Below are 27,707 nucleotides of genomic sequence, written 5' to 3' on the forward strand. Positions count from 1 at the left end.
ATTGCCTCGCTTAACCCTTCTTTGCATACACACCATGTTCCACCTATACAATAACAACACACATAAGACATTCATGACCATTTTTTGCAACTCTCGTTCACTTATTATGTGTGAAATGAAACCTAAATGTGTAATTCAAGATTGTTGAACTCCACATTCAAAAAGGAAACACCTTTTTATGAAAAGAAAGTATGGGTAAAAGCGAAAAAATGGCCTTTTAATGTAGACAATTTCATTAAAAAAAAACTATGAAAGCTAAGAAATTTGTGAGTGTTCTGTTCTAAAACAGAGTGAGAGAAAGGAGGTATTTTTATGAAAGAAGATGACAAAAAAAGAAGAATCTTTTATTTTTTTTTCCCATCAAAAAGAAAAGAAGAGGATCTACATGAGACAGAGAATGATTATTTTAATAAAACTTTGCAGGGTTTGAGCAGAGAAGATATTCTTACTTGAGTGACCAGCCATGGCCAACAAAATCACCGCAAGAACAACAACAGCCATGGTCGCTGCAACAGAACCCAAGCACTTTTGGATGCAGCTAGTTGCAGGGAGAAGAGAGAAAGAAAGAAGGAAAAATAATGGAGGAGATTTGAGAAGGTTTTGAAGGTAACAAGAGGTGTGAGTGAGAGAGAGAGAGAAAGAGAGTCACTGCATTGAAGACAGTGAAAAAAGGCCTTTTTTTTGCTTAGATCCTGCAGAACAATGATGTCTTATTAGTCAGTTATTAACTTATTTGTTTTAGTTATTACTGTCTCTCTCTCTACTCCTAAAACAAGTTGAGCATATGTATATTTATGTTATTTTTTTCCATACAAAGTACAATTGAAGAATGTAGTAAACTATATTTATTGAGAGAAAAGAGTAAACTATAATCATACAATCAATTTTTTTTTTAAATAGCCTTAGGCCATGTTTATGGGCAAAACAATGAGGTGATCTTGGGCTTTATTAAAATGAGAAATAATGAATAGTGTTTTTAAGATCAGGCCAAATGATCTTAATTAAGATTTGTTCTTCAAGTGTTCTTATGCTGACATGTCACCTTGTAAACGAAAGAAATGTTGATCTTATTCCCTTTCCCTTTCTTATTCCCCGACGAGAGATTTTTTTTTCCTCACCGTCGTCTCCTCTTTGGTCATCATCTTCTTCATCGTCTCTTCAGTACCAGAAACCCTAATTTCGCAATCAAATGTCAAAATTCCCAAATCGAAACGGAGACAACAGAGGATCCAGCTCAACCGAAGAATTCTTCAAGCTCTTCCGGAGTAGGATTCGGTTCTCCGGCTAAGAAACTGAGTGCGGCGGATTCATCGGGGAATAAGAAAGGGAAAGGGAAGAGAGTGGTGAATCGGCGTGCTCCGGTGGATAAACCGGTGTTTATGAGCGAAGAAGGAGCGGCGAAAGCAGAGGAGCAGAGACAGAACGAGAACGCGTTTCTTCTCGCTCCAATCCAATTCGTGAAGGTGATTTCGTGAATCCAGAAAGCTCTGAAGCCAATAAGGTTAGAAATATTCCTTTAGTCTTTTTACCTATTGTTCTGTTTATCTGATTCGTTTGAGAGTTGTGTGATTTATTGATTCTTGTAGACTCGAGAACCAAGTTTTAGCTTATTGATGTTATCACTATACTTGACTTGTGTCATTCGAAGTAGAAATGTGTTGTGGTAGCTTTAACTCAAGAATGTGATAATGGGCAGATGCTGTATGTTATCAAGGATGGAGTTCGTGAATTGGATCAATGGTGTAACAATCTCCTTAAGTACGGTGAAGCAGCAGTCTCCTCTGTGAAACGAGACGACAGTCCTAAGGTTCGTAATCTTCTAAACACATATATAATCTCATGGAGAGACTCAATGGAATGTATCTGATGAAATGCATTTGGTGGAATCATATTAGTTGATCGAACATGTCCGTCACTTGTCTCTTGTAGTCTTTGAATGAAAAGTTTATCAGAAGCTGAGGTATAATAAGTTCATTTTTACCGTCTCTCTTAGAAGATGACAATCTCATAGTCGAGACTAATTAAGAGGAGGTTATGATCAGGTTATAAGAGAAGGGAATGACATAACACTTGTTGGATGGGGAGCTCAGCTTACCATTATGTAACAAGCTTGTCTAGACTCTACTCCCTTGGGACAAAGAAACTGTTGAGGCCTCGGTTAAAAAGACTGGTAGACTTCTTGTAAGCTCTAACTTAAATGATAATGGCGGGTTTTGTTTTGTCTGGTCCATCTTATAAACTGTTTTGTTTTTGCTTGGGTTGCAGATAAGCCATGAGGCTCCAATAACAGGAGGTTTTGGAGCAGAGATCTCTGCAACAATCCTTGAACGTTGTTTCTTGAAGGTAAGTAAATATTGATCTCAATTAATCCTTTTCTCTTATCACGTTGCTCCGACCCAAAGAGCAGTTTCTAACATATCATGTGCTCTTGTTTGACACAGATATTGGATGCAATCAAAACAACTGTGAATTACTAGCCGTTCTATCTGTTTCTTTGTTATCCCATTCGTCAATGTAACCAATTCTACAAATGTAAAACCTTTTCTACTTTAAATAAGTCCATTAATTTCCACCAGATATATTGTCTTTGAGATTTAGCCGTGAACATTTTAGACTCAATTGTATACATAATCCAAGTTTTCTTACAAGACTAAAGAAGACATGTTATTAAAATGTTATTTTATAAATGTTATTTTATAAATTTTTATAATTGTAATATGTTTAAAAATATTAATAAACATTATATTATTAAATAGTATTAAACATTCTTAAATTTTTTATTAAACATTAATAAACATTTTAAAATTTTTATAAAAATATTATATTATTAAATCTTAAGATCTTATACATGTTCTCCCAATAACTTACTTCTTAACAAAAGTTCTTAAGAACTGATCTTACATTATTTTTACAATATTTCTCCTCTAAGAACACCTTTACCTGATCCCCCTATAAACATGTCCTTAGTGTTTGAATCACTATTAAGTTAGATATTTTCTTTAAAGACATTTTTTCATCTAGACAAGAAAAGCAACTAATGTTCTTGAGTCTTGACAATGAAAAATAATGTCATGTATTTATGATTGCATCATACTATAGCTTTACGAAGACATCGTAGGAGTGTAGTATTCAGTAAGCGTGCGGCATTTAACGTTATCTGGCTTCGTACCAACCAATTGGTTTGCGGCCGTGGGATTGGTTTGCACCACATCGAGCGGTGGATCACCCAATCCCATCGTAGCTGTTGGATTTTTCTTTTCTGTTTCCAGTCAATCAACGATTTAAAGTAACCATCAATCAACGATTTTATTAAAAAAACATAAAAGTGAGTATTAATATACTCAAAAGATTCACGTTATGATGAGGCTTTTGTAACGGGCCTATAAGCCCATGGAATCACATTGATATAAGGAGTGTCTTGTTCGAGAAGTAATTAACTCTCATAGTTTTAGTTAGTGAAAGATTTTGGATTGGTAAAGATGATTGATTAGTCCAGCATTGAACTCGGAGCTGAACGAGTTTGTAAAGATTAGTGTAGTCAAACATTCTCCAAGTTTATTTATTTGTTTTTATTTCACTCTTTAAATACTTAATGTTCATTCTACATTTTTGGGTTTATGAAATTAAATATTAATGGTAAAGCGGACAATTTGGCGAAACGAGTTCAGCACTGCACTTAGTTACCTATGTTCACAATTTTCCTTAGCATTGACTTGTTTGAGTCAATCTTGTATTTTGTTGTCAAAAAAAAAAAAAATTAAATACTAATGTTCATTCTACATTTTTGGGTATAGTATATTTAGTCAAGGACAATCCAATGCTCCATGATCTCTCACTTGATTTATTAATTGATTTCAACTTCAGCATATTCAATTAACGAGTTTATTAAATTAATAAAATTTTGATTTAACTAAATATTCTTTAATTAAGATTATTTTATTTAATTATAAAATTTTAATAATTATTAATTGGTTTAGACTTTAGACTCGTTTCGACTAAAAAGATATAAATAAATTAAGCGAACAACTCTGATGAGCTCAATTTGTGAGTTCCTCCGACCCCAAAATTCAGAAAGGATTCACCTTTACTGAGAGAGAGAGAGATTGAAGCAAGAAAAAAAGAAAAAAAGGTGAAGCTTGGAGAGAGACCAACCACGTAGAGGATTCTAATCCGTGGTTGCAAACGAAGGACCCAGAACAGAACACGATACTGTACTCTCCTCTCTCTTCTCTCTCTCTCTCTTGGGCTGTTGCTTCTTCGCTTCAATCTCTTTCCTTGTTAACATAAATTTCTTCCCCAAAATTTCAATTTTTCTTTGGGTCCGTTTCTAGATCACTCCTCAGATGTCGAACGAAGACTCTCTTCCGGCATTCACTTTGTTTGGTTTGGATGATGTCGAAAATTACGGTCTGGTGAGTCCTCGCGGATTACAAACAATGCATGTTCTAGTTTCCGATTGTTTTGGTTTAGATTTTCGTTAGGGTTCTTGTTTCCTTAAAGATCATCCATCTTATTGTAGTTATCTAAAAAAGTTTCATTCTTTCCTTGATTTTTTCTAGGTCAGTGAAGCAGACAATTCGTTACCTATAGAGATACACAATCAGGTTTTTCAACTTGTGGAGAAGGGTAACCAAGCTTTCAAAGAGTCTCGCTTTGAAGAGGTCAGACCCCCTTTTCATCTTTCTTGGCCTTTTTTACTTTCTTTAGGGATAGGTTCTTGCGAGAGAAGAGTCAATAGGTAGCACAACAAAAAGCATGATGATACAAATTAAGGCTTGTTGTTGATTATCTTGTAGCTTCTTTGTGTGGTTTACTTTGTTGAGTGGCTTCTTGGTGAACATGATAATATGATAGTAGCACTTATCAACCTGTTTTCAAGTTGAATATTCCGCAGATTCGTGGTAGTTTAAAGCTTTGATACTGGAACCCAAATGAGACAGACACATCTGTTGTTCTTGCCGATAACATGGCTTTTTTTTTTTCCTACAGGCAATTAGCAGCTATTCGAAAGCCAGTACTATTAAACCTCTTGACCCTATTGTTCTTGGCAACAGAAGTGCTGCTTATATAAGGTAAGGTTTCACAAAACCGATGCCCTCTTTTTACTTCCAATGGAGTTGTCATGTTGTTCTGATCAAAGATTACATTGGATCGTGTATCTAGTTTTGCCTTTTTACTCAGTTTATAAATAATACGCCGTGTTGACATATTCTAATCTGTCTCCATCTCCCATCCATTTTACTTTATAGATTTGGCCAATATCTGAAGCAGAGATCTGCATCAGTTTCTGAATATAGACCTCTGAATGGTTTTGATATGTCGATGCTTGGGGAAGTATGTATTCTACTTGCTAAATTGTTACCACCAGTTGCAAAATTTATGAACCCTTACTCACCCTGGAAAACTTGATATTTCCTGCAGCTGGCTCTAAAGGATGCTGATAAGCTAATGAATGCTCAGAGTAGTTCAGTGAAGTCATATACTACAAAGGCTTGTGCCCTCATGTTGGTATGTCTCAGTTATTCTTCTGTCTTTAAATTCATTTTGTTTTTAAGTCAAGGTACTACTATCAAGAGTTTCTCGGTCTACTTCATGTCACATGTGTCAATTTTTTATTTTATTTTCTGCAGCTAGAAAGATATGAGGCAGCTCGTGATACTATCCTCTCAGGTCTACAGATTGATCCCTTTAGGTACATCTATGTGTTCTGTTCTTTTTTCCTTATTGATACGTTACTAAATGTGTCGTTTTTTAAGTTTGGGTTTCTTTCTGATCGCATGAAGCGATCCTCTCCGATCCAATCTTCAGGAATTGGAGAAAGTGATGCCTACTTCGATGAGTAAAACCCATGAAAAGGCTGAGCGTTCTGATGATTTTGATTGCACTGTTTGCCTGAAATTGCTGTATGAACCTGCTACAACTCCATGTGGGCATACGTTCTGCCGATCATGCCTCTTTCAGTCAATGGATCGTGGTGGGTTTTTATGGTTGATTGTTTTTTAATTCCTGAAAAATTCTTCTTTTACTATTGTGTTGCTTATTAATTTTTTGTGGAATATAGGCAACAAATGTCCACTATGTCGAACTGTTATTTTTATGACCCCAAGAACATGTGCTGTCAGGTAATTTTTTTAACTTTCTCTATTGACCTTATAGCTACATGCCATACTAACTATGTGCCTGTAGCTTGTGCTTTAATCTTCTACTGAAGCAACTTTGTGTTGGCAGTGTGACGCTGAATAACATCATACAAAAAAACTTTCCAGAGGAGTATGCTGAAAGGAAATCAGAGCAAGACACTCTGGTCCACTTGGGCAATGAAAGTATGCCCCTTTTCGTCATGGATGTGATCATCCCCTGTCAGAAGTTGTCTCTTCACATATTTGAACCACGATATCGACTAATGGTGAGTTCTTCCAGCTTTTTTTTACGAACTTAAGTAGCCTACTAATTGCTGCGATTGGAACTCGTTTAGTGTAAAAAAGGTTCAGCTTGATATCACAAAACTCTGAAATGATCTTAGACTGTACACGTTGTTGTAAAACTATTCATAAAGACACGGCGACTCACTTTAGGAAATAACCCCAAGAAAGTGAAGTGAGAAAAAGAGAAAGTGGTCTCTAAGTGAGCCTTAATAGATTGAAACTTTTATGGCCACTTTATTCCGCAGCAATAGTACTGTTTGTACTTTAGTACATTGATTAATATGTGTTGACTGAAACAGGTGAGAAGAATAATGGAAGGAAATCATCGGATGGGAATGGTGGGTGTTGTTCCCTTTTTCTTCTTTTTCTTCATTATACATTCGTAAAAGATGCCTAACTAGTAAGGTTTGCCCATTCCGATGTTCATAGGTAGCTCTTGATTCTGCGACAGGTTCTCCAGTGGATGTTGCTTGCGAAGTTGAAATCACAGAGTCTGTTTCTTGTTTCTTTCTGATGATATTTGATGTCCTCTAGTTGATGATTTTAAATTACAATAACCCACCCTAAGTCTGCTAATGTTTTGGAACTACTCAGGTGTGATCCACTCCCGGATGGACGTTTTGTCCTGGAGGTGAGTATCATTTTCCATTACTTCGTAAATGTTACTTGGATCTATTAGACTAAATCTCTGATGCCGTGACATAGTAAACCTATAGAAATCATTTTCTGGGCAATCTGGTATTTGATTGAGACATAAACTGTTGATAAAAGTAGTTTGCAGTTTCTATATTTTTACTTATCTTGTGGCGTTATTTCATATGTAACTTGTCAAATAATTAACGTAATATATGGCTTCTGCAGCTGGAAAGCCATAGAAGGTGCCGCATTGTAAAAGCTTGGGATCAAGACGGGTAAGCCTTGTCATTCTGATCGCTTGATATTGTTGCTCATGATTTTTGCTTAACAATGTCTTCGTTTTCGTGTTGGGATGTGATATACATGTTCCCAAATTATATTTTTCAACATGTGTGCGATCAAATATTTAGTCTTCTTATAATACATGTCTGACTTTGTTATATACATGACCTCATTGCAGCATATTTAGACACAAAAACGCTGAACCTCTTATTACGCTTTTTGCTTTTCCAGGTATCGTGTTGCAGAGGTTGAATGGGTGACAGATACCCCACCACAAAGCGAGGAAGATAAAGCAGCTGTATGATTTTTCTCTACTTTTTTCTATTGTGAGTTTATTTCCTTTCTCTTTTTTCCTCACCTTTCTTTATGACTTCTTAAAGCTGCGGGAACTGACGACCAATGCAGCATCATTTGCTCGGTCATGGCTAGATAGAGCAAAGGAAGCAGCTAGACAAGGAGGTAATACATTAGCTGAGAAACGGAATTGAATTCATGAGTTCTGATATTTCCAGCCTAGATATAACAACTGAAACAATTCATTAGAGTACTGTTTCTTTCAAATATCTGGCTATTAATGTCTTTCCTGGCCATGATCATGCTCAAAATCAATAGAAACAATGGTCTGTTGATACTGTCATAGTCTTCAAACCGTCTAAAAACTATCTGTGAATCAACCATTGTCTTTTTATGATTTTTTTTTTAGCATAGTATCAGATACTTGCGTTGCAATTGTCTTTTACTCTTTTATGATATTAACTGATTGATAGTTGTGCCACTTGTCTTATATTTTCAGACAAGATCTAGTCTTACCCTTTGTCTTTGTTTTTGCAGACAGAAGACGACTTGAAATACTTCTAAATGTTGAATCTATGATCCCAACGCCTCAAGATCCTGAGCGCTTCAGTTTCTGGGTAATGTTGTTTATCAACAAAACACACAACTATCTATAGCCATGTATTCATTCACTAGTGTTGAATTGTTGCTNAAATCAATAGAAACATTTGTTTGTTGATACTGTCTTAGTCTTCAAACCGTCTAAAAACTATCTTTGAATCAACCATTGTCTTTTATGATAGTAACTGATTGATAGTTGTGCCACTTGTTTATTCTTATATTTTCAGACAGGATCTAGTCTTACCCTTTGTCTTTATTTTGCAGACAGAAGACGACTTGAAATACTTCTAAATGTTGAATCGATGATCCCAACGCCTCAAGATCCTGAGCGCTTCAGTTTCTGGGTAATGTTGTTTATTAGCAAAACACATTACTATAGCCATGTATTCACTTGTGTTGAATTGTGGCTCATTGAGTTCTTTTGGCCTCAGCTTGCTACATTGACAGATAGGAGACCTTCAGAAAGATTGGAACTGCTTCGGCTTCAGGATACTGGAGAGGTACTTGAATATCGTCTACTCTAGTCTAAGATTGCTCGACAAATCTCATAGTTTCACGAGTCCATTTCGTTTGATTGTTGAAACTTTTTTGTTGCAGAGAATAAGGCGTGGGTTGATATATCTCCGATCAGTAGAAAGAGGATGCAGAATGCAATGAACCGGCATCATCAGGGGGGTTGAATTGCCGATTAAATTACAGGGATAAAAACTTGGGATCTGTTGATAAGAAAGTTGACAAAAACCATTATTTTTTAAAAGGAATACATAAGGTAGAGATCCTTGTAGGATTGCTATCATCCTTGATCGATCCAGTGTTGTAGAATTTGTTTGCGAGTGTATTTTTTTACCTTAATTATCATATTCTTCATGATTGCAACTGCAAAAGAAAAGAAAAAAACCGAAATGTCAAAAAGTATACCAAATGCATTATTACAGTGTTATACCAAATGCATTATTACAGTGTTTGAGTTCTGATTAGTATTAAGAAATTCTTAAATTCTGATCAGTAGACACATGTAAGTACACAGAATATATATTTTCACTAGAGCACAATGTGTCACAGTCCTGATCCTGATGAGTGATATTGATACAACATGATAACACCAAGCGTCATAATCCTACATCACTACCATAAACCATCGTCACGAGACATCATTAAATACCATGACACCACGCCACATATCACTCACCATTACGAAACGAGAAGGGGTCCCCAACTTTGGAATAAATCAGTAATTTATGGACAACTACTAATATGCTGGTCTTCTTTTATACAACTAGATTTTACATAGATATACCTACGCTTATGATATTGTGCTAGCTCTTTACAATATATGCCTGGAATTCATAATTTGGGTGTAGTTATTATAATTCTCAAAAAAGAATAACTTATTAAAGAAAGATTATATTAAAAAATAACATTAACAAAAACTGCTTCATGGCTTTCTCCATATTTGCTTTTGATCATCACAGTTTCTGAAGATCTTGTTAACTTTGTATTCATCAGTATGCATCTAGTCTTTTGAGTTCTTGTAGCTCTCATCAGGAATCCACTTGGGAAGCTTTTTATGACACAGACAAGTTTATACGGAGTCACTCATTTCCCTTGTTTCTTCTTACCTGCAATTCAAAAAAGCCATACACTTGTTGCTCACCATGTCTTAAGATCTTTAACTAAACAGTGTAAAGTAAAATAAAAACACAAAGTGCTGAATCTAGGCGACTATAAGGCGCTATAGCAGAGTAGATCACAAAAATACTCTCTTTTTCTTGTTAGTTAGTAGCATTATGTTTTTACCTTTCTGGAACCAAGATTTTCGAACTAACTGGCGAATCTGGCGTTCATGACGTTCTAAAAGCTCATCAACTCCATAAGATTTAGACAACAAGGGGCCTGAGAATTCAATTTTGTCATCATTGTCTTCGTAACCCTGTCAAGGTCTCAACTCATTAGCATCATTGAGTTTTTTTTTTTCCAAAATATCCTAAAAGAAGACTAAGCAAATCATGCATGTTCTACTTTTACCTCTCAAGTTTTTAGGTGAATATAAAAAGTGGGAGAGAGACAAAATAATTAAAAGTAATAAAGCTACACTCAGTCAAATAGCAATCAGGATCACTTTCTCCTCATTTTAAGATGTCAGTGTCAAACATCAATATGAAGCTTTCAAATCCATAGCTTACTGCCATTGCCATTAGCAAGCTTATAAAAAATAGCATATCAGAAGTTTCAGGATCATAACTTTGATTTATATAAGTTAAGATTGGTATAAGAAAGGTTCTACCAGGTTCTTAATATCTCTCGCTGGAAACGTGGGAACCTAATTATACAAGGTATCTAGTATATCAACTAGGATTTCAAAATAGTGGGAAAAGGATTGCTTCAATAATCTAAAGACGTACCAAATGACCCAGCTTTGCTGCCTTTTCTTCTTTCTGATAAAGTGCCAATGACAGTTCCTGTGAATGGTACTCGTCAGAAGTATCAAAAGAATCTGGTCGTTCAAGTTGCCTCCACTTCTTTAGCATTGAAAGCTTCAACATTTCATACGCCTCACGGTCTTGGGAATCCGTTTTGGCCCCATGTTTTTCTTCGTTTTCTTTCTCATTTATCTTAGAGTCAACGTCAGTGTTCTCACTAAAAGCAGGAGAAGGTCCCAACAGGTTAGTAATGTGACCTCTTGAGAGTGATCTATTATGTGATCTAACACATATGTCATCTTTTCTTCGCTTTGCCCATGCAAAACCACTTGATACAGAGACTTGTAAAGGCCCTGAGAAAGGCACATCTCCTTGTGATGCGTTCTTTACATGAGAGGCTTCATCTTTTTCATGATTTGATGATGGCTTTTGTGGTTTCTCACATATTGTGGCATCACTATCAATCGAATTATGTACTGAATGACCATTACGTTTCTGAAATTTCTGAGAATGGTGCCGCACATCCTGCAAGTTGACAAATGAGATAGTTTTTAAATCTTTCCTCCTCAAAAAATGCAGATAATATGTAAACAAGAGAAGATGTTAGAAGTACCTCAACTGGTGCCAATTTGGCACATGCAGGAGGCTTCCGTGTTGGCTTCCTTGACTCTGTACCACGTCTCCCATTCCCACATATTTTTTTCCTGGAACTCCAAAAATGACATAGGAGAATAATGAATATAAGTGCTTCCAGGACCCGACATTTTAGTGTGTGTTTCCACAGTATGATGATGAAAATGAATTAAATTCTGACCTTGTTGTTTCTTCTCGATGCTTTGCATCAATCTCCTTGCTAGGCGAGTATACAGGTAAACTTGAGGGATCACAAGCAAAAGGCTTTGAAGTAAAATACTGAAAAATAAATAAAGGGAAATCAAAAAGATGTAACAATACCAAAGTTATATCTTCTTAGAAATCAAAAAGTCTTCAAACGAGATGTTGCTATAATTTACCTGAGAAACAAGGGCAGTAGAGGCAGAACCACGTTTGTGAGGCTCTATAGAAAGAAGAGTTTCTATAAGATTGATGTCAGCATCAGACAAATCTTTCAAAGTTTCTTGGAGACAACTATCATAATGTTGCTGTGGTTTGAAAAGCATTGCATGAGGAAGTTTGGACTTTTTCCAGTAATCTGCAGGTGGAGATCCACACAATTTGAAAATCTTGTGCAACTGTTCGACCTATAGCATACATTTCAATAAACAGAGCAATATACAGAATCAAAACGTCTGACGCTACTTGTTGCATATATTATACAAGAAAACATTTTGTGGTTTTACCTCAGTTCTTCCCTGCAGAACCGGTTTCCCGAGAAGAAGTTCAGCAAAAACACAGCCAACACTCCACAAATCAACAGATGCACCATAGTCCGTAGCCCCGAGCAAAAGTTCAGGCGGACGGTACCACAGAGTCACAACTCGACTAGTAAGAGGCTGTTTATTCCCAGAAGCATTGCAAAAGTTTGCTAGCCCAAAATCAGCCACCTTTAAAATCCCTTCATTATTCACCAAAAGATTTGAACCCTTAATGTCCCGATGCATCACACCTCGTGCGTGACAATGTTCAAGTCCAGACAACAACTGTTTCATATAACACTTAATCTGCAAGGCCAGAGCAACAACAGTCATATATATTCCTCAGTAACAATCCGGACAAAAAATAAATCAGTACAAAAGAAGATGATGCTTTTAATGAAACTGACCTGTGGAGTAGTGAAGTTGATATCAGGGCTAGAAAGAAGACCAGTGAGATCATGCTCCATATACTCGAAGACGAGATGTATGTTGCAAGAAAGCTTTGAAGTAACAATACCTTGTAGTTTGATAATGTTGGGATGGTTTAATCTCCTAAGTATCAGAATCTCTCTAGCCATGAACCTAACACTCTCCGGCTCAAAATTGTCAAACCTAACCTTCTTCAAAGCCACAATCCTCCCGGTCTCAGTCTCTCTCGCACGGAACACACTGCTATAAGTCCCTTGTCCAATCTTCAAAACCACAAACCAAATCATTTTCAGAACGATCAACATTTTGAAACAAAATTACAGAACAGTATATAAAAAAGAAACCTTTTCGAGCTTTTCGAAAGCGTCGGATCGAAATGGAACCCAACCATGAATAGCTTCACCAGCAACGTTGCTAAGCCAAGCAGGCCAACCAGCTGCGACTTGTTCAGCTTCAAGGTACTTGCTCAAGTTACCGAGCCGGAAACTCACCGACTCACTCCTGCAATTGGAACTCGCTCGGCCAGACTCACTCAGCTCACCAAACTCACTACCGCTCTTCTTGCTGCTACTACTACTCTTCTTCCCGCTCTTACTCCTCCACGAGAAAAGCTTCTTCTCCGTCGTCGTCGTCGTCGTCGTCGTCGTCGGATCCTCAACCATAATTCGACCGGAACCAGAACAAACATTGTCCCTGAAAACACCAGAGTGATCGATCGCCGGCGTAACGGAAACAGTCTGCTTCGAGCTGACACAACCCATTCCTTCTCAGAATTGTGTTTGGTAGCTCCTCCTACGCGTCGTCGTCAACACATGTGTACCGGAATGATCTCTTTTTAAAGCAGCGCCGGTTACGATCCGAACCGTCTCTGTACCGGATCCGGATTCGGATTCAACTGCAACTATTGCAGTTTCGTTATATATACAGAGAGAGGAGGAGAATGTTTTTACTTTTTAGTGATTTATATTTTCCGAACTCTCTTTTTAATTTCGGCGTGAATTGCGGAAGACGACGGTCCTTTATAATTAAAAGTTTAAAACTAAAATGTCGTGAAATCAAAAATAGAAATGTTTTTTAGGCGAAATCTACGGTAAGATTTTTTTTTTCCATCGACAATGATTACTCTCATGAGTTGAGTTGATTGATCACCATTTTTATTTTATTTTTTCCCGCTTACGTTTGAGTATTTTTCCCTTTTTTACTAAGTAAAAGTAACTTACAACTTTTATGTTTGTTTTAAACATTATTTGACTTAACAACATTGTTAAGAAATAGAATCGATAAATTTGTAGGATTATTAGAAAATGGAACGAACGAGTTTTTGACTAGCGGCGACCAGTGTGAGAGTGAGCTAATACGGCCAACAAAACAACGGTGGGTTGTTGTTGACTAGTTTGGACATTTTTATTTATTTATCAATCTTTATTTAGTCATTATAAACCTCACACTTGTCATGTGCCCTTAGGGGATCATGTGTGTGTATTATACATACAATCACAAACATTGTTGTATTTTTTCTCATTCGTATTGTTTTGTGTGTTTATATGAATCGATTCGGAATTCCTTTAGTTTAATAACCGAAGTGGTTGTATGTATCAAAATGCTTTTTTGGAGAGTCCAATAAAGCAAAGATAATTCTTTTGGGATTTGAGCTTCGGCCCTTGTGTAATCAATTCGTATTCCATATTGAATTATTGTTGGATAGATATATCATGTGACTCTTACATAACAGAGTTTTTTTGTTTTCCAACCAATGTATGCGTGTATACGTGTGTATGTTTGGAACTGCATTTATTGTTCAAATCCGAAATTTCGAACATCCCTGCAACTACCCCTTTTTTTTTTTGAAATTTTCTTTAGGTAATTTATTATGAACAGCAAATCTTTTTTGTTTTGGTTGAAAATTTGAATGCAACTTACTATATAGATGGAAAAAAAAAAGAAGAAAAAAATTAAAAGGAAATTTATATTGACTTTAACTTTTTTTTTGGTAGACATCTTTCTTTAATTAGGCTCACACATAATTGCGCACCTTTCCCGTTTTTTGATATTTCATGTCTCCACGATCAACCATAAAAAAATCTCTATAGTGAAAAAACAGTCATTATTGTTTCTCGTCTATCTATTTAGTAGTAGTGAATTAGGTGGTTGATGTATAAACAATCAATTTGTTGACTTGAAGTTAGGTTACAATGTGCAAGCAGATATTTTTATTTCCAATTGTATATCATCAGAACTCTCACTCACAAACAATGGTTTTCAATACGTAAAATAATCTGACGATGGATCAACCAACAAATAATTATGAGCATAAGAGTTTGAATCAGAGCTTTACAAAGACATGGTTTGATTATTTTCTCTATGATGGTAACTCGCATGCGGCTTTACCATCTTTGGACTTGGACTGACCTAGCAGCTCGGCTACGGTTTTGCAGCGACATTCTTTTCCAGGTCGTAACACGTCTCCATAAACCGCCATTTCGATTACATCTAGCTCCTTGTCTGTTTACATTAGTAGGAAAAATCTTGAGAAAGTGATTAAACTAATATGCATAGAACAATAGACACACACACACTTAAAGTCCACTTGTGTATAATCATTGCAATGTGTCAGAAGATCAAACAGATCTAACCAATCTGTTGAGTCTTTTTGGAAAGAAAATGCAATTCCCAAGAGCATTTAACACTTTGCTTCACTCCTATAAAAATGTAAACTTAGCAACACACCTAAAAACAATTCAAGGCATTGCTTTTTGCATTTAAAGAAGATTCCTAATGGCTAGTCAAGTGCAATTCCTCAAGTAAAGAAACAAAAAAAAACCAACAGCAACAAAAAGAGAAAGAAGATCTAAAAGCAAAAGCAGCTCCCACATGTATGAGTTTAGCATAACTTCCAACGAACAAGCTAAGCTATTCAAGCACAACACTTAATAAAACAGAACGAGTGAAATGCCATTGCACAATTCAACACAAAAGCAGATCGTAGTCTCTCTACATGATATTTGACATAATGAACACTGAAACAGAAACCTCAACAATGTAATGATTAAATCTTATGAGATAAGTAAACCCAAAGGAACAAAGTTATGATTTTTTTCATCACCATGTTATTGTTAGTACATACCCGTAAATTGTAGACCACAAGAGTAGCTCTTAAGTGTGATCGGATCCACATTTTCTTGAGCTGATTTTAATCTGTTAACTCTTGTTTGAAGTATCTGACAATTCTCTGCTACCGACTCTCCACCTATTCACAGAGATCCAACCATCAAGCTTCAAAGATTCAAACTTTCAGATTACAAATCCACAATTACTTTTATCACTCAAAACCCTAATTTCAAAAATGTCACATTTGGGAGGGGGAAGAAGAAGAGTTGAGAGAAGAATCATCAAACCTTTGGAGTAAGGAATAATGTGATCATACTCGAAACAGAGACAACCACTGCAGTTTCCGAAACGTTTGCAGACTATGTTCCCGGCGGCGTCTTTACGCCACCTCTCGGGATGTCGGCCAGGTACGATGTCAGCATTAGCCCAGCATTTGTTCTTCGCTTTTCCATCGAAGAAACGTGGTCTCTCTTCTCCGTTAGGTTTTGTATTGGAGCGCGACGGAAGCGATGAAGGCGGAGACGGAGGAGGAGCTGCTGTCGTGGTGGTGGAGTTAGAAAATGAGGCGGAGTATGATGACCCCATCGATCTCGCTCGCTCGCTCGCGTCCCTTCTCTGTCGAATTTGGGGTTTTTTGAACCGGGAAGGTCAATTAAATTCGGTTTAAGTAAAGGTAAACCGAACCGGAACTTGTTGTTGTACTCCAATTAGCTTTTTTTGTTACTTCTATCTTTTGAGCATTTCTGAACATTTCTTTGGCAACAGATCGATCAAATCATTGGACGAGGTTGGTATGGTACCTTTGTAGGCTTGGCTTACGGGTTTGAATTCCTTCGATTTCCTTAATTTTGGTTCTAGTTTTAATCCCATGATTCTGATGTACAACTATGAGTTGCTGTTAGTTTTTTCCGTAATGAGTGTTAAATTTGAGGACCAGACTGTAATAGTTCTAGGTAGAAGGTACAAACTAGAACAATATTTTTGAAAAATCGACCATGTCATGGATTCAGGTTCAAGAGCTACTTGTACATCAGAATTTATATAGAGGTTTTTGTTTGATTATTTTTGTGAGAAATTTGTTTGCTTTATGTTGTGTGTTAGCCTTCTGCTAATATCATCAGTACTACTACTTCATGTTTTGCAGATACACTACACCTTTAAGCTGTTAACAAATTTAGTATAGAGCAAGGGCCTATGGCGGCAATGATGAAAGTTGTTGTTAGTCCTGTATCTCCCCTTATTGTCTCCAAAATATATTTAATTAAGACCATGTTTCTCCATTATCTAATTTAATATTTGAAAAGGAGACTCTTGAGATTGTCAATGTCTATCATCTCATCTCTACTAGTCTTCTTCCATCAGGATCCTGCCAAAAAAGATCTGAAATTTCAGAGCGGTGAAGTTCAGAGAGGGAGAGAGTTGGAATCTAAAAAGACTGTCTTCATTGATTAAGTAAGAAAGTGTCAGGATTCAAGTGCCATCTGGAGGGTGAAATCTAGAGAGGTGCAATGTGTCATGATGAGTCGAGATCCTCAGCAAGTGGCGGAGGGCTGTCAACTACGGCTGTATCAACTGGCGGAGGGAGAAGTCGTGGTTTTTTGCGCGGTTGGCAGATCCATAATACCTTTTTTAACATCAAGATCATGATTCTCTGCGGCTTCGTGACCATCCTCGTCCTACTTGCAACAATCAGTATTGGTAACCTTGGAAGCTCTTCCAACGCTGACTCTGTTAAGCAGAGTTTCATCGAGGAAGAAACCATTCCGATGACTATCCTCCCGGAGATCCCATCTGATTCGAATTCGACGGACTTGGTTGCTGCTGAGCCGCCTAAAGCTGAGATTTTTACTACTCCCAATGCGACGTACACTCTAGGTCCTAAAGTCACCAACTGGGATAGTCAACGCAAGGTATGGCTGAATCAGAACCCTGAGTTTCCTAGTACTGTCAATGGCAAAGCTCGAATCTTGCTTCTCACAGGCTCTTCCCCAAGCCCCTGCGACAAACCAATTGGAGACTATTATCTTTTGAAATCCGTGAAGAACAAGATTGATTACTGTAGGCTTCACGGGATAGAGATTGTGTATAACATGGCTAATTTGGATGAGGAGCTCTCAGGGTATTGGACGAAACTGCCTATGATTAGGATATTAATGCTGTCTCATCCAGAAGTTGAATGGATTTGGTGGATGGATAGTGATGCTTTGTTCACTGATATACTGTTTGAGATCCCCTTGTCTCGGTACGAGAAGCATAATCTGGTGATACACGGTTATCCGGACTTGTTGTTCAACCAAAAGTCATGGATTGCATTGAACACTGGTGTCTTTCTGTTGAGAAATTGTCAGTGGTCGTTGGATTTATTAGATGCTTGGGCTCCAATGGGACCAAAAGGGCCTATCCGTGACGAAGCTGGGAAGGTACTGACAGCTTATCTGAAAGGCAGGCCAGCATTTGAGGCTGATGATCAGTCTGCGTTGATATATCTCCTGCTTTCGCAGAAGGATAAGTGGATAGACAAGGTTTATGTTGAGAATCAATACTATTTGCACGGGTTTTGGGAAGGTTTGGTTGATAAGTATGAAGAGATGGTAGAGAAGTATCATCCAGGATTGGGGGATGAGAGATGGCCTTTTGTGACACATTTTGTGGGGTGCAAACCGTGTGGCAGCTATGCTGATTACGCAGTCGATAGATGCTTCAAGAGCATGGAGAGGGCTTTTAATTTTGCAGATAATCAAGTGCTTAAGTTGTATGGGTTTAGCCACAGGGGATTGTTGAGCCCCAAGGTTAAGAGGATCAGAAACGAAACAGTTTCTCCTTTGGAGGCAGTAGATAAATTTGATATTCGAAGAATGCACGTGGAAACCAAACCATAGAGCTAGGAAAATCAATGAGTGAACGGAAATCATAGCTTGGAAAGATTACACGAAACATATAGGTAATATACGGATGCTCTCACAAACACAATGCAATTTGTTGGCATGTGCTGCACTTTTTCCTTCTTTGCTTCATTATATCTGTTGTTGATTGGCAATAGTTTTAGTTGTCAAATTCTTTTTCCATAGATGTGTGTCCTGTCAATTTTTAGTCAATATATGGAGAAATTTGATACTGCAATTTTGTTTAGTTACTCTTTCATTGGCTTTGGAGGAAAGGTTGCATATGTCTTTGGTAATTCGTTCCAGGAACATAATTCGCCCAGTTTCTAAGCATTGTCATTACCACTTGTATGTAAAGTATATAAAGAGAGTTAAAGGAGAATGATGAGTCAGCTATGATGAAAGCAATATTAATTCACTTTCAGGATTTCGGTAGTAAAGCAGCTTTACATTCTAGCTAAGCTGACTCTCTTTTGTCATCTTATGTTTCACACATTAATGATGAAGAAAAAGAAGAAGAAGAAAATTGTTTTGCCATCCTATGACCTATATTTTTGCCTAGTATCTGTAGTTTAAGGATATCGGAAGTAAGACAGCTATGAGTATGATGAAGTAGAATCTAAAATATTTGTATCAGTCTTCAAAGTGTAGAATCACTGGTACACTAAAACTGGGCAACTCGCGCGAGGATATTGGTTTTGTGTCAGATAAATGTTTCGACTGATCACGGGGTCTTGTCCCAAATCAATGAAGAGAGGCTTGTGAAAGTTAAGAAACACTTGTAAAATCCCCAAGCTCTGTTTTACATAGCGATAAGAAATAGTACTATCTCTTGTACTTGTATTTTGAACCATGGAAAAAGATGGTAGTTGATAAATTAATTTCATTGATTTTTTTTTGGTAATGGTTTTGGCAAATTTTATCTAAAAACTCGTATATATTATACACTTTCTAATATTGAAATATTTGGCAGTCCTAACATATTTTTACACTAAAGGCTAAAACCCTATACTGTATGTAATTATAGAATCTTTTTTTTTGTTAAGAAGTAATTAACCTGCTTAAATGATACGGGATTGTGATCCTGATCCCCCTATTTATTGTTGTTTAAGAAAACGCGGAAAATAAAGATTACACTTAAAAGAAGAAATCGGAGACTCTTTGATCGGAGTATCGTAAAATCCCGATGGCGAAGGAAACTCCGTCGTCGTCGGCGTCGATGCCCTCCACTCTCAGAGCCTATGCGGTTCCTATCTTACTCTTCTTCCTCGCTATGCTCTTCCAGCTTTACCTTCTTCCTCTCTCCTTTCCTCCTTCTCACTACGACGGTACCCTCTCTCTCTCCCTACATCATCATAATCGTACTGTACTACTACAATTACCTTCCGTTTTGATCGTTTGATTTGGAATCCCTTGTGGTTTCTCTTAGTTCTGGGTGTGAAGATGTACACTTCAGTGGATGACGTTAAAGAGGCGTACGATAATATTGCTTCTAAGTGGTACCTTTCTCGATCTGGCGAATTGTTTTGGGTTTTTTTTTGTGTGTCTTGTCTCAACCTAGAATTTGGATTTAGTCTCATTCTTCTGCGAAGTATGCAATTGGTTTTTACAACTGGAATGTATTTCCAATTGAATTAGATAACTAGACTTTAGGTGTTTTAAGTAGAAAAATATGTTGCAGACACACTGTAACAACCTCTTTGACAACTTGATTGTGACAGGGATTCAGGTTCAGGGGATTCTCTTCCTGCTGATTTTATCAAGGTTAGTCGATTTTTTCTGTCTAGTGCTAATCGAGTCAGTCTTTTGATGTGTGTAATATTTCTTCTAATTATATCATCGCTACTTTGTATTATGCAGATACAATACGCCTATGAGCTATTAACAAATCCAGTTTGGAAAAGGGATTATGACATATACGGCATTGATGAATCAGTTGTAAGTTGTTAGTTCTGTATCTTTCCCTCATTTTGATTTCTTCTGTCCTTTCTTCTTCTTCTTTTTTTAATTCAAATCAGTTACTTGTTTTTAATGGTTGCAGCATATTATAGAGCAACTTGAAACACAATATGCTGTGGAAGATTTTGCAAAAATAAATCTTCCCCTGCTGGAACCTGTTTCTTATGGTCTGTTAACTAACACACCTCTTTGACATTTCCATTTCTAGTTCTTGAATTCGTTTTATCTACTTCCTTTCCGATGACAACTGGTTTAATGTGTAAAAACGCTGTTTTAGAGCCTGAACGTGAAGGATTTATGTCGATTATGTCTCAAGACTTTGCATTAAAGTTCCAAGATTCCAAGCCATGGCTCATTCAGGTATAGTCTCTAAAACAGTTGTACCCTTGGTATAATGTAATGCTACATCTTATCTAACTTCTTAGTACATGTAGGTGTATTCTTCTGGTAGCAACAGCTCTGCTCAGTTCTCTACGGCTTGGAGAAGGATTGGTATGATTTCTCTTTTTCTGTAGTATGTTCAAAGCGAAAACCACTTGCCAGCCTTTGTTAAAAATATGAGACAGTATAAATATAGATTGAAGAGCTAGAACAGTGCAATTAGCAAGGGGAAACTGAAGTATCTAGATTAGACAGTGTTAGTTTTCAGGAAAAAAATATGTGTCTGTTAACAGAAAGTGTAACCATATGACTGCAAGCCTGCAAGCTGATCTCAAAAGATATGTTTTAACAAGTAGGAGGAACAAATTAATAGCTAACAATTGCTTTAGACATGCTTTGCCGTGGTTGGGAACCATTTACGCTCAGCTTCTTCTATAATTGCAGTATCTTTGTTGGATGGGGTTGCTAACCATGCGATGTTAGAGCTTGGTGATGTTCAACTGGTGACCTACCTTGCTGAGAAGAAACCAACAGGACAAGTATTTTTCAGAAAAGGCAAGTAATCACTTTCCTCACCCTGCCAAGAACCTAAACGAAAACTGAGAATATTCAAAAGTTAGTAAAACTAAAGACTAAACTGAAGTTAGTATAGAAGATCCATTGGGCGAGAAGAGCAGTGAGCATCTGTTGAAACTGGATCTTGAATTGAATAAATGTACTTGGGGAGTTAAGTACATCCAGTAGGTTTAAGCTCTGTTGAACATTAATATACAGTTCCATGTATACATTCAGACTCATTCTGTTATCACTATGGTTGATATTTTAGAAACCTGTAAATCTATTCCTTGGGTGAAATGCATGCATTTTTTTCGCCTGTTATAACCTCATATTATGCATGCAGGCCTTCCTTCAATCGTCTCTTTCCCCCCACATTGCAAAACTGCAGACTGCCTCATCAGGTAGCTTACTGACTGAACCCTTGGGAGTAGTCATTTAAATGAATTTTGTTTGCTTCATTCTCCTTATTTACCAGGATAATAATTTTAATCTACTTACTTGTTAGGTTTGAAGGGGAGCTGTCAACAGATGCAATTACTGACTGGTTTGCAACCACTGTATTGGGTTTACCTAGAGTTTTCTATCACATAAAAGAAACACTGGTATATATAGCATTCTTTAAAGCCATCGTAATGTGAATTTTTCTGCAGATAACTTAAGTTTTATAGGAACCATATCTGACTGAATTGTCCGGCCTAGTGACCTAGTTGGTAGTCTATATGCCTAGATAAATGGTAGTCTATCAAACCTGAATATCATAGCCGTCTAGAAACAGCAAAGACGGAAACTAGGTCTAACCATGTGAAGAACTTTATTGGAAACTTTGATCTGATTTTATCTGCAGACCTCACAGTACCTGAAATGTTTCTAATTCTGTTATGTCATGGTCTGTAAGAATGATACTGTTTGCTTACATGTTTACTTCAACTCCATCCGTTTAACCGCTGTGTGTTGCAAAAATTTCTGGAGTCTAGTTCCGGTTATATTTGGCTTGTGTTGGATATTCCAGTCTCTTTCCCTATTTTTTTATGTAATTAGAAATACGTTTTCTTTCTCTTTTTTTTTGTAAATAATTAGAGACATATTTCTTCATACAGGTACCCAAGTTCCTTTCCAAAGTTCCACCTAATAAGGTTTGTTGAACTTCTTTTTTCTTCTCGTTAGATTTAGCCTAATCAAGTTTTTTTTCATCCTTGTAACTTAGGAATAACATATTAACCAGACATAACAGTTCCCTTTATCGCATCTACTACCTAAACCCTTTTTGTCCTGTTTCTGATCTTTCCCATGCTCAAATAGGTGAAAGTCATTTTATTCTCACAAACGGGGGAGCGAGCTTCTCCTGTTATTCGCCAAGCTGCAAAAGATTATTGGAATTTTGCCTCTATATCTTACGTGCTTTGGAGAGAAGAGGATGCATCTTTCTGGTGGAATGGGTATGTCATTGCACTTCTTAGTCTGTTTATCTGCGTTAGTGTCTATTGCTTCTGGTAAAGATTTCTTATTGATATGCGTAGTTTGGTGGTAGGAAATAGGTATCCCTTTGATTCTTCCACCGCATGATTAGACATTGGCTCATCTCATATTCTTCCCTTGTAACAGGTTGGAGGTGGAATCTGCACCTGCCATTGTGATTATGAAGGATCCGGGTTTAAAACCTGTTGTTTATCACGGTCCTTCGCCATCTTGAACTGAGTGTTTTGAATTAATAATGAAACATGATTAGAAAACTAATTGTATAAGATATTCCATCTTGCAGGATCTGGCAATCGTACATGGTTCCTGGATATTTTGGAGCAGAACAAGCAATTACGTAATTCCTATTCCTCCACTCGTTATATGTTCAATATATATTTGGTTTTTGCATGTGCTTTTCTCTTTCTACTCAGTTTTTGGTCATGTAGTTGAATGATTTTTGTTGGTTTATGGTTATTTTTCTTAAAGAACTTCCACAACTAAGAAGCACTACGTCAATGGAACTTGGTTGTGATGCACGAGGATACTCTCGAGCTGGTTATGATAAAGAAACGTGGTACTGTGCCATCCTTGTTGGAAGACAAAGCGTGGAACTCAATAAGATGAGAGAAGTGAGTCTAATATTTTTTAACGTCGTCCATTTTTATCTGATGTTCTTGTCTGAGTTGTCTCCGTCTAATCGACAAGTTTGTAGACCATGTGCAGGGTGCAAGATGCTTTGTCTAAGTATGACGGATCAGATGAGGCTTCCAATGATCCATCAATAGGTCCAGCAGTTTCTGCACACAAAACTAAGCGACTTTCATTTGTGTGGCTCGACGGAGAAGTCCAGAGTGTAAGTATTCTGGCCAGAACCCTATTATCTACACTTACCTTATCGCATTTGAATCTGAATCCATCAGAATGTTTTAATATCTCATGTTTAGAATTTAAAATCTGTTACTTACTACCATCCGACTCCCTCTGGATTTGTCGACCAGAAATACTGTTTCTTCTATGTTCAATCGGAAACCAGCTATGACACGTGTGGAACTAGGAGGGCACCAATTGATGTCCCAAGGATATTGATCGTTCGGTATCATAAAAATGCTACAGAAAGTGCTAATGTAGAGCAGAAATCAAGTAAATGGCCCAAAACTGTATGGCAATCTGAAGCTGACGATGTTGATCCCGCAGCACAACTTGTTGTCAGTTATGACGGACCGGCTGAAACTCCCGAGGTACACAGTATTAAACAAACTCCTGTGATTCACAAATCTGCACTAGTTTTTGGTGTTGACTTTGTTACATTTGTTGTCTACTCTTTTCTAGATCATCAAGTGGCTATCAAAAATGGTTGATGATGGTGACAACAGAAACCTACCTTTCTATGTAAGTAAACCTCCGTTTTATTCATTATATACATGTTTCTTATCACATCTCGCTCACTGTTATCTTTCTCTCTAACTTGCAGAGAGCAAAAACTCCAGAACTTGTTCCAGAAAGCGCAGAACCGATGAGATCAGGAGTCCCGAAAACCGTAAAAGCAACACAGAAATTGTTGAGCATATGGAACAGAGTCAAAGACTACCTAGCGGATCCAAGAATGGGACCAACATTGCTTCTAGGAGCCTTGTTATCTGCAGGCAATGTTTGGTGGATGAGAAGCCGATCAACACAACAACCTGTTCAGACAAGTCAGCCATCACCAAATCAATCAGACGATAACGTAATAAATTCTAGTTATTCTCCAGCCGTTTTTATACATCATTGTATCTCGTTTTCTATTCAAACCCCATAGTTAAGAAAGGTTGATGATTGTTTACAGTTGGAGGAGGAGAAGAAGAAGAAAGAGAGAAAGAGAGAACAACGAAGGAGGAATGCAAAGGTAGAAGTTCCTGCTTCGATCACTGATTACGAACCTAAAGATGCTGTCCAAATTCTATCTTCAGGTTCCGATTCTGACTAATATATTAACCCCTTAGGATCCGTCTGACTTTTTTTTTTATAGACATTTACATTTTGTTGCTTTGTATTTTTATTTTTTCGTCTTTTCTTGGTGAGAGTCATAGACTCATAGGTTGAATTTTAAGTTACTAAATTAAAGTAATTTACTTTTTATCATTTTTAACACTTCAAAAATATTCGAACCCCGTTTGTAAATGTATACCATTGTACAAAGAGATATTGATGTTTGGGCGTTCAGAAAGCTATCATCATATCATCAAATCATGGAAATAAAGCAAAGACAATAATTGGAAATTAAATTTGGTATCAACCGAACCAAACAAAACCGGTCAATCGATCGTCTCTTTACTATCAATATATGTTTTAGATTTAATGCTACTAGATTATATCTGATGATATATCTATCACATGAAAAAGGAAATTATATATTGTATATATGTTTTAGATTTAATGCTAGTAGATTTATGATGTTATTTCAAAATTGTACAAAACTTGATTTCCATGTAAAAAATAATATATCCATCACATGAGAAAGGAAATTATGTATCAAATTAATAATTAGCATATTAATCAACAAAAGTCATGATGGAGCATGTTCGAGTAATGAGAACAATGGAGCTGAGGCTAGTGGTGGTCTACTTATTTTAGGAAGCTTCAATTGATCAAATTATTGATCAAACTCTTGAGTTAATTTTTTTTTTTTTAACAAAGCTTCTGCTGCTTGATTTAGCTAATATGGGTAATTTAACAGAGGTTTTGCTTGATTTGGGTAATTTAAATGGTTATTACTTTGTATATCAAAACAATCCTCCTCTCAATCTTGCTGGTCAAGCCAATTACATTTACGGCAATTGTCTATATTCTGTGTTTAATCACCTAGGTGATCTTTAGGTTCTCTTAATTCTCTGTTTTTGTTTTTAATCAAGTAAAAGCACAAAACTCAAAACTCTTTGAGTCTCTCAAAACATTAGTCGCTGTTTACACTTTTGCTAAGAGCCAACTATTGGGTTCCATTTGACATTTGTGGGCTCTTGTAACGTTCATCAGACACGTGACGGTTAAACATTGGCTTAATCCATGCATAACTTCAGATAATTTGAATTTTCTTTCACACTACTAATGTTTCCATATATGTTAGTGATTTTTTTTTCTTATCAATTTTGTATATTGCCGCATGGTATGATGGCTATGGCTGGTTAAACCTGTAAATTTTCTCTGTCATGTCGTATTAATATCTACTGCTCTCTAGTATTTTATTTTGACGATTCATATTGTTTGTTTACAAGGTACTGCAATTTAACCCGTTAAATTGATTTTCTTATAAAAAAAACCTTAAAGTCTTAAAATCTTTTTAGAAATACTAAAAAAGGCAACAAAAAAATTAGCCGAAGTTAAGTAAAAACATTAAAATGAAAATTAGTATTAAAAAAATTATTGTAAGAGTTTAAGCTTCCATTAAAATTCTTTTTATTTATTTATTTAAATTTTCATTATATATTATGTCACCGATTTCAATTCATATAATAATACACAATGAAAACAAAGATATTAAAGAATTTAATTATATCCTAATGTATGATTCGTGATAACAACAACTAGTTCAAACCACTATATTATGTACTATATCCTAATCCATTCTTATTCGTCAATAATACATTATATATCGTCTTATCTATCTAATTTTTATAATATACAATCAAATTATTATAAATTTAACGGTGTTGTGTCGACCAAGTGTAACCACCAAACCTTCCCATACATCTCCCGTGAACTAAATAATACTATTAGTTTAACTCTCTCATCCACCGACGTCAAAGAAAAAAGGGGTCCATTCTGCAATTTAAGAAATAGTATCCGTCCTTTTTATTACTCCCTCCGTTTCACAAAGAGTGTCATTCTGGAGATTTTTCTTTGTTTCACAAAGACTGTCACTTTACAATTCCAATGCATTATTTTATAGTTCCAATGCATTTTTTATCTTAAATTTTCTTGTTTTACCTTTAATTATAACTAAAATAGTCTATTAAAAACTTATTAAATAAGGGCATATATGTATATTTCAGTGTTTTCTTAATTTGTGTGAAAAGTGTCAGAGTGACACTCTTTATGAAACGGAGGGAGTATTATCTTTAAACGAAATAATTAAACCCCACTCAGTCATCAGTCATCAGTCATCACACACACAGCTCTTGAAAACCATCGGAAAGCAACTTAAAGCACAAATCGAATTTCGAAGCTTCGGTTTATTATTTTCGTTAACCTCTCAATCGATTCAAGATTAACACTACAGCGGAAGAATACAAGAACAACGTTCCCGAGCACGAGGAATCATCAACGACGACGACGCCTGAGATTAAGGAACGAGGAATGTTCGATTTCTTGAAGAAAAAGGAGGAAGTGAAACCTCAAGAGACGACTACTCTCGCGTCTGAGTTCGAGCACAAGACTCAAATCTCTGAACCTGAGCCGTTCGTGGCGTAACACCAAAAAGAGGAAGAGAATTAGGAGCATAAGCCTACTCTCCTCGAGCAGCTTCACCAGAAGCACGAGAGGAGGAAGAAGAGAACAAGCCAAATCTTATCGAAAAATTCCACCGATCCAACAACAGCTCTTCTTCTTCTGTAAGTACAAAAGTTTAGATTATTAGCTTGTAGTTTTTTGGTTACTAAGTAGACAAACAAACTCATCGTGAACAGTCGAGCGATGAAGAAGGTGAAGACGGTGAGAAGAGGAAGAAGCAGAAGGACAAGAAAAAGAGAAGCAAGGAGTGATGGATAAGATCAAGGAGAAGTTTCCACACGGCGTGAAAACAGAGGGTCATGATGTAGTACTAGTCGTCACAAACATGCCAGCACCACATACAGTAGAGCTTCAAAAACCAGAGGAAGAAGAGAAGAAAGGACTAATGTGAAGATGCATCTATTGACAAATGTGTTGTACTAAAACAAAAGTAGT

General features: G+C 36.6%; 6 protein-coding genes and 2 long non-coding RNA genes across 15 annotated transcripts in view; 4 read left to right on the forward strand and 4 right to left on the reverse strand.

Annotated features, from left to right (window-relative positions):
• The window catches only part of LOC104756206 (PLASMODESMATA CALLOSE-BINDING PROTEIN 3-like), a 2,381-nt gene extending 1,642 nt beyond the window's left edge, over positions 1-739 (reverse strand). The window contains exon 1 of the mRNA XM_010478751.2: positions 450-739. Coding sequence (XP_010477053.1) covers positions 450-501 — 52 coding nt within the window. The 5' untranslated portion in view covers positions 502-739. The remainder of the gene's footprint in view (positions 1-449) is intronic.
• LOC104756207 lies at positions 1,945-2,352 on the forward strand. Its single transcript, XR_762283.2, has 3 exons — positions 1,945-1,960; positions 2,043-2,181; positions 2,266-2,352. It is a non-coding gene; the product is annotated as an uncharacterized LOC104756207 (long non-coding RNA).
• On the forward strand, positions 4,035-9,107 carry LOC104756208 (LON peptidase N-terminal domain and RING finger protein 1-like). Of its 3 annotated transcripts, none has more exons than XM_019239523.1 (18): positions 4,035-4,211; positions 4,332-4,412; positions 4,560-4,661; positions 4,990-5,072; positions 5,250-5,334; positions 5,422-5,508; positions 5,631-5,692; positions 5,784-5,974; positions 6,062-6,122; positions 6,229-6,406; positions 6,725-6,763; positions 6,855-6,916; positions 7,020-7,056; positions 7,287-7,336; positions 7,575-7,641; positions 7,724-7,802; positions 8,502-8,737; positions 8,835-9,107. In XM_019239523.1, the coding sequence occupies exons 2-18, from the start codon at positions 4,344-4,346 to the stop codon at positions 8,892-8,894; spliced, it is 1,548 nt and encodes a 515-aa protein (XP_019095068.1). In that variant the 5' UTR covers positions 4,035-4,211; positions 4,332-4,343; the 3' UTR covers positions 8,895-9,107. The 3 variants fall into 3 exon arrangements, with proteins under 3 accessions (XP_019095068.1, XP_010477054.1, XP_010477055.1); XM_010478752.2 differs by adding an exon at positions 8,175-8,254 and having other exon boundaries at positions 4,036-4,412; positions 8,669-8,737; XM_010478753.2 differs by having other exon boundaries at positions 4,036-4,412; positions 8,502-8,581; positions 8,669-8,737.
• On the reverse strand, positions 9,473-13,427 carry LOC104756210 (probable serine/threonine-protein kinase At1g54610). Of its 2 annotated transcripts, XM_010478755.1 has the most exons (9): positions 12,786-13,426; positions 12,420-12,704; positions 11,998-12,318; positions 11,671-11,898; positions 11,472-11,569; positions 11,271-11,361; positions 10,640-11,182; positions 10,035-10,167; positions 9,473-9,856 (listed from the first exon to the last, which is right to left on the reverse strand). In XM_010478755.1, the coding sequence occupies exons 1-9, from the start codon at positions 13,200-13,202 to the stop codon at positions 9,834-9,836; spliced, it is 2,139 nt and encodes a 712-aa protein (XP_010477057.1). In that variant the 5' UTR covers positions 13,203-13,426; the 3' UTR covers positions 9,473-9,833. The 2 variants fall into 2 exon arrangements, with proteins under 2 accessions (XP_010477057.1, XP_019095063.1); XM_019239518.1 differs by lacking the exons at positions 9,473-9,856; positions 10,035-10,167 and adding an exon at positions 10,205-10,557 and having other exon boundaries at positions 12,786-13,427.
• LOC104756213 lies at positions 14,624-16,156 on the reverse strand. Its single transcript, XM_010478762.2, has 3 exons — positions 15,837-16,156; positions 15,566-15,688; positions 14,624-14,943 (listed from the first exon to the last, which is right to left on the reverse strand). Exons 1-3 carry the CDS (start codon positions 16,132-16,134, stop codon positions 14,801-14,803), a joined length of 564 nt encoding a protein of 187 aa, XP_010477064.1. The 5' UTR covers positions 16,135-16,156; the 3' UTR covers positions 14,624-14,800.
• Positions 16,066-18,669, forward strand: LOC104756211 (xyloglucan 6-xylosyltransferase 4-like). 5 transcript variants are annotated; one of them, XM_010478759.2, is made up of 4 exons: positions 16,066-16,222; positions 16,315-16,596; positions 16,694-16,767; positions 16,912-18,669. In XM_010478759.2, the coding sequence occupies exon 4, from the start codon at positions 17,058-17,060 to the stop codon at positions 18,426-18,428; it is 1,371 nt and encodes a 456-aa protein (XP_010477061.1). In that variant the 5' UTR covers positions 16,066-16,222; positions 16,315-16,596; positions 16,694-16,767; positions 16,912-17,057; the 3' UTR covers positions 18,429-18,669. The 5 variants fall into 5 exon arrangements, with proteins under 5 accessions (XP_010477061.1, XP_010477062.1, XP_010477059.1 ...); XM_010478760.2 differs by having other exon boundaries at positions 16,131-16,222; positions 16,315-16,370; positions 16,694-18,669; XM_010478757.2 differs by having other exon boundaries at positions 16,131-16,222; positions 16,315-16,336; positions 16,694-18,669.
• On the forward strand, positions 19,528-24,928 carry LOC104756214 (dnaJ homolog subfamily C member 16). Its single transcript, XM_010478763.2, has 20 exons — positions 19,528-19,759; positions 19,861-19,930; positions 20,153-20,195; positions 20,292-20,369; positions 20,473-20,557; positions 20,668-20,750; positions 20,825-20,882; positions 21,216-21,326; positions 21,673-21,730; positions 21,835-21,931; positions 22,427-22,462; positions 22,629-22,765; positions 22,932-23,002; positions 23,089-23,142; positions 23,274-23,416; positions 23,500-23,640; positions 23,786-24,025; positions 24,117-24,176; positions 24,259-24,513; positions 24,613-24,928. The coding sequence occupies exons 1-20, from the start codon at positions 19,618-19,620 to the stop codon at positions 24,751-24,753; spliced, it is 2,103 nt and encodes a 700-aa protein (XP_010477065.1). The 5' UTR covers positions 19,528-19,617; the 3' UTR covers positions 24,754-24,928.
• The window catches only part of LOC104756215, a 7,810-nt gene continuing 7,044 nt past the window's right edge, over positions 26,942-27,707 (reverse strand). The window contains exon 2 of the long non-coding RNA XR_762284.2: positions 26,942-27,371. This is a non-coding gene — a long non-coding RNA (uncharacterized LOC104756215). The remainder of the gene's footprint in view (positions 27,372-27,707) is intronic.

This window comes from Camelina sativa, chromosome 17 (genome assembly GCF_000633955.1).
Source record: "Camelina sativa cultivar DH55 chromosome 17, Cs, whole genome shotgun sequence".
In the NCBI taxonomy this organism is placed as follows: domain Eukaryota; kingdom Viridiplantae; phylum Streptophyta; class Magnoliopsida; order Brassicales; family Brassicaceae; genus Camelina; species Camelina sativa.

Excerpts from the sequence above, each read along its gene's own strand:
- LOC104756210 (XM_010478755.1), bottom strand. The coding sequence starts at position 13,202 with ATGGGTTGTGTCAGCTCGAAGCAGACTGTTTCCGTTACGCCGGCGATC. Across the intron at positions 12,705-12,785 it reads CTTTCGAAAAGCTCGAAAAG|ATTGGACAAGGGACTTATAG; the intron begins GTTTCTTTTTTA and ends GTGGTTTTGAAG. Across the intron at positions 11,362-11,471 it reads CATCGAGAAGAAACAACAAG|GAAAAAAATATGTGGGAATG; the intron begins GTCAGAATTTAA and ends TTGGAGTTCCAG.
- LOC104756214 (XM_010478763.2), top strand. The coding sequence starts at position 19,618 with ATGGCGAAGGAAACTCCGTCGTCGTCGGCGTCGATGCCCTCCACTCTC. Across the intron at positions 19,931-20,152 it reads GATAATATTGCTTCTAAGTG|GGATTCAGGTTCAGGGGATT; the intron begins GTACCTTTCTCG and ends TGATTGTGACAG. Across the intron at positions 20,883-21,215 it reads TACGGCTTGGAGAAGGATTG|TATCTTTGTTGGATGGGGTT; the intron begins GTATGATTTCTC and ends CTATAATTGCAG.
- LOC104756208 (XM_019239523.1), top strand. The coding sequence starts at position 4,344 with ATGTCGAACGAAGACTCTCTTCCGGCATTCACTTTGTTTGGTTTGGAT. Across the intron at positions 4,413-4,559 it reads ATGTCGAAAATTACGGTCTG|GTCAGTGAAGCAGACAATTC; the intron begins GTGAGTCCTCGC and ends GATTTTTTCTAG. Across the intron at positions 6,123-6,228 it reads CCAAGAACATGTGCTGTCAG|TGTGACGCTGAATAACATCA; the intron begins GTAATTTTTTTA and ends TTGTGTTGGCAG.
- LOC104756211 (XM_010478759.2), top strand. The coding sequence starts at position 17,058 with ATGTGTCATGATGAGTCGAGATCCTCAGCAAGTGGCGGAGGGCTGTCA.
- LOC104756213 (XM_010478762.2), bottom strand. The coding sequence starts at position 16,134 with ATGGGGTCATCATACTCCGCCTCATTTTCTAACTCCACCACCACGACA. Across the intron at positions 15,689-15,836 it reads CATTATTCCTTACTCCAAAG|GTGGAGAGTCGGTAGCAGAG; the intron begins GTTTGATGATTC and ends CTCTGTGAATAG. Across the intron at positions 14,944-15,565 it reads TTGTGGTCTACAATTTACGG|ACAAGGAGCTAGATGTAATC; the intron begins GTATGTACTAAC and ends TAATGTAAACAG.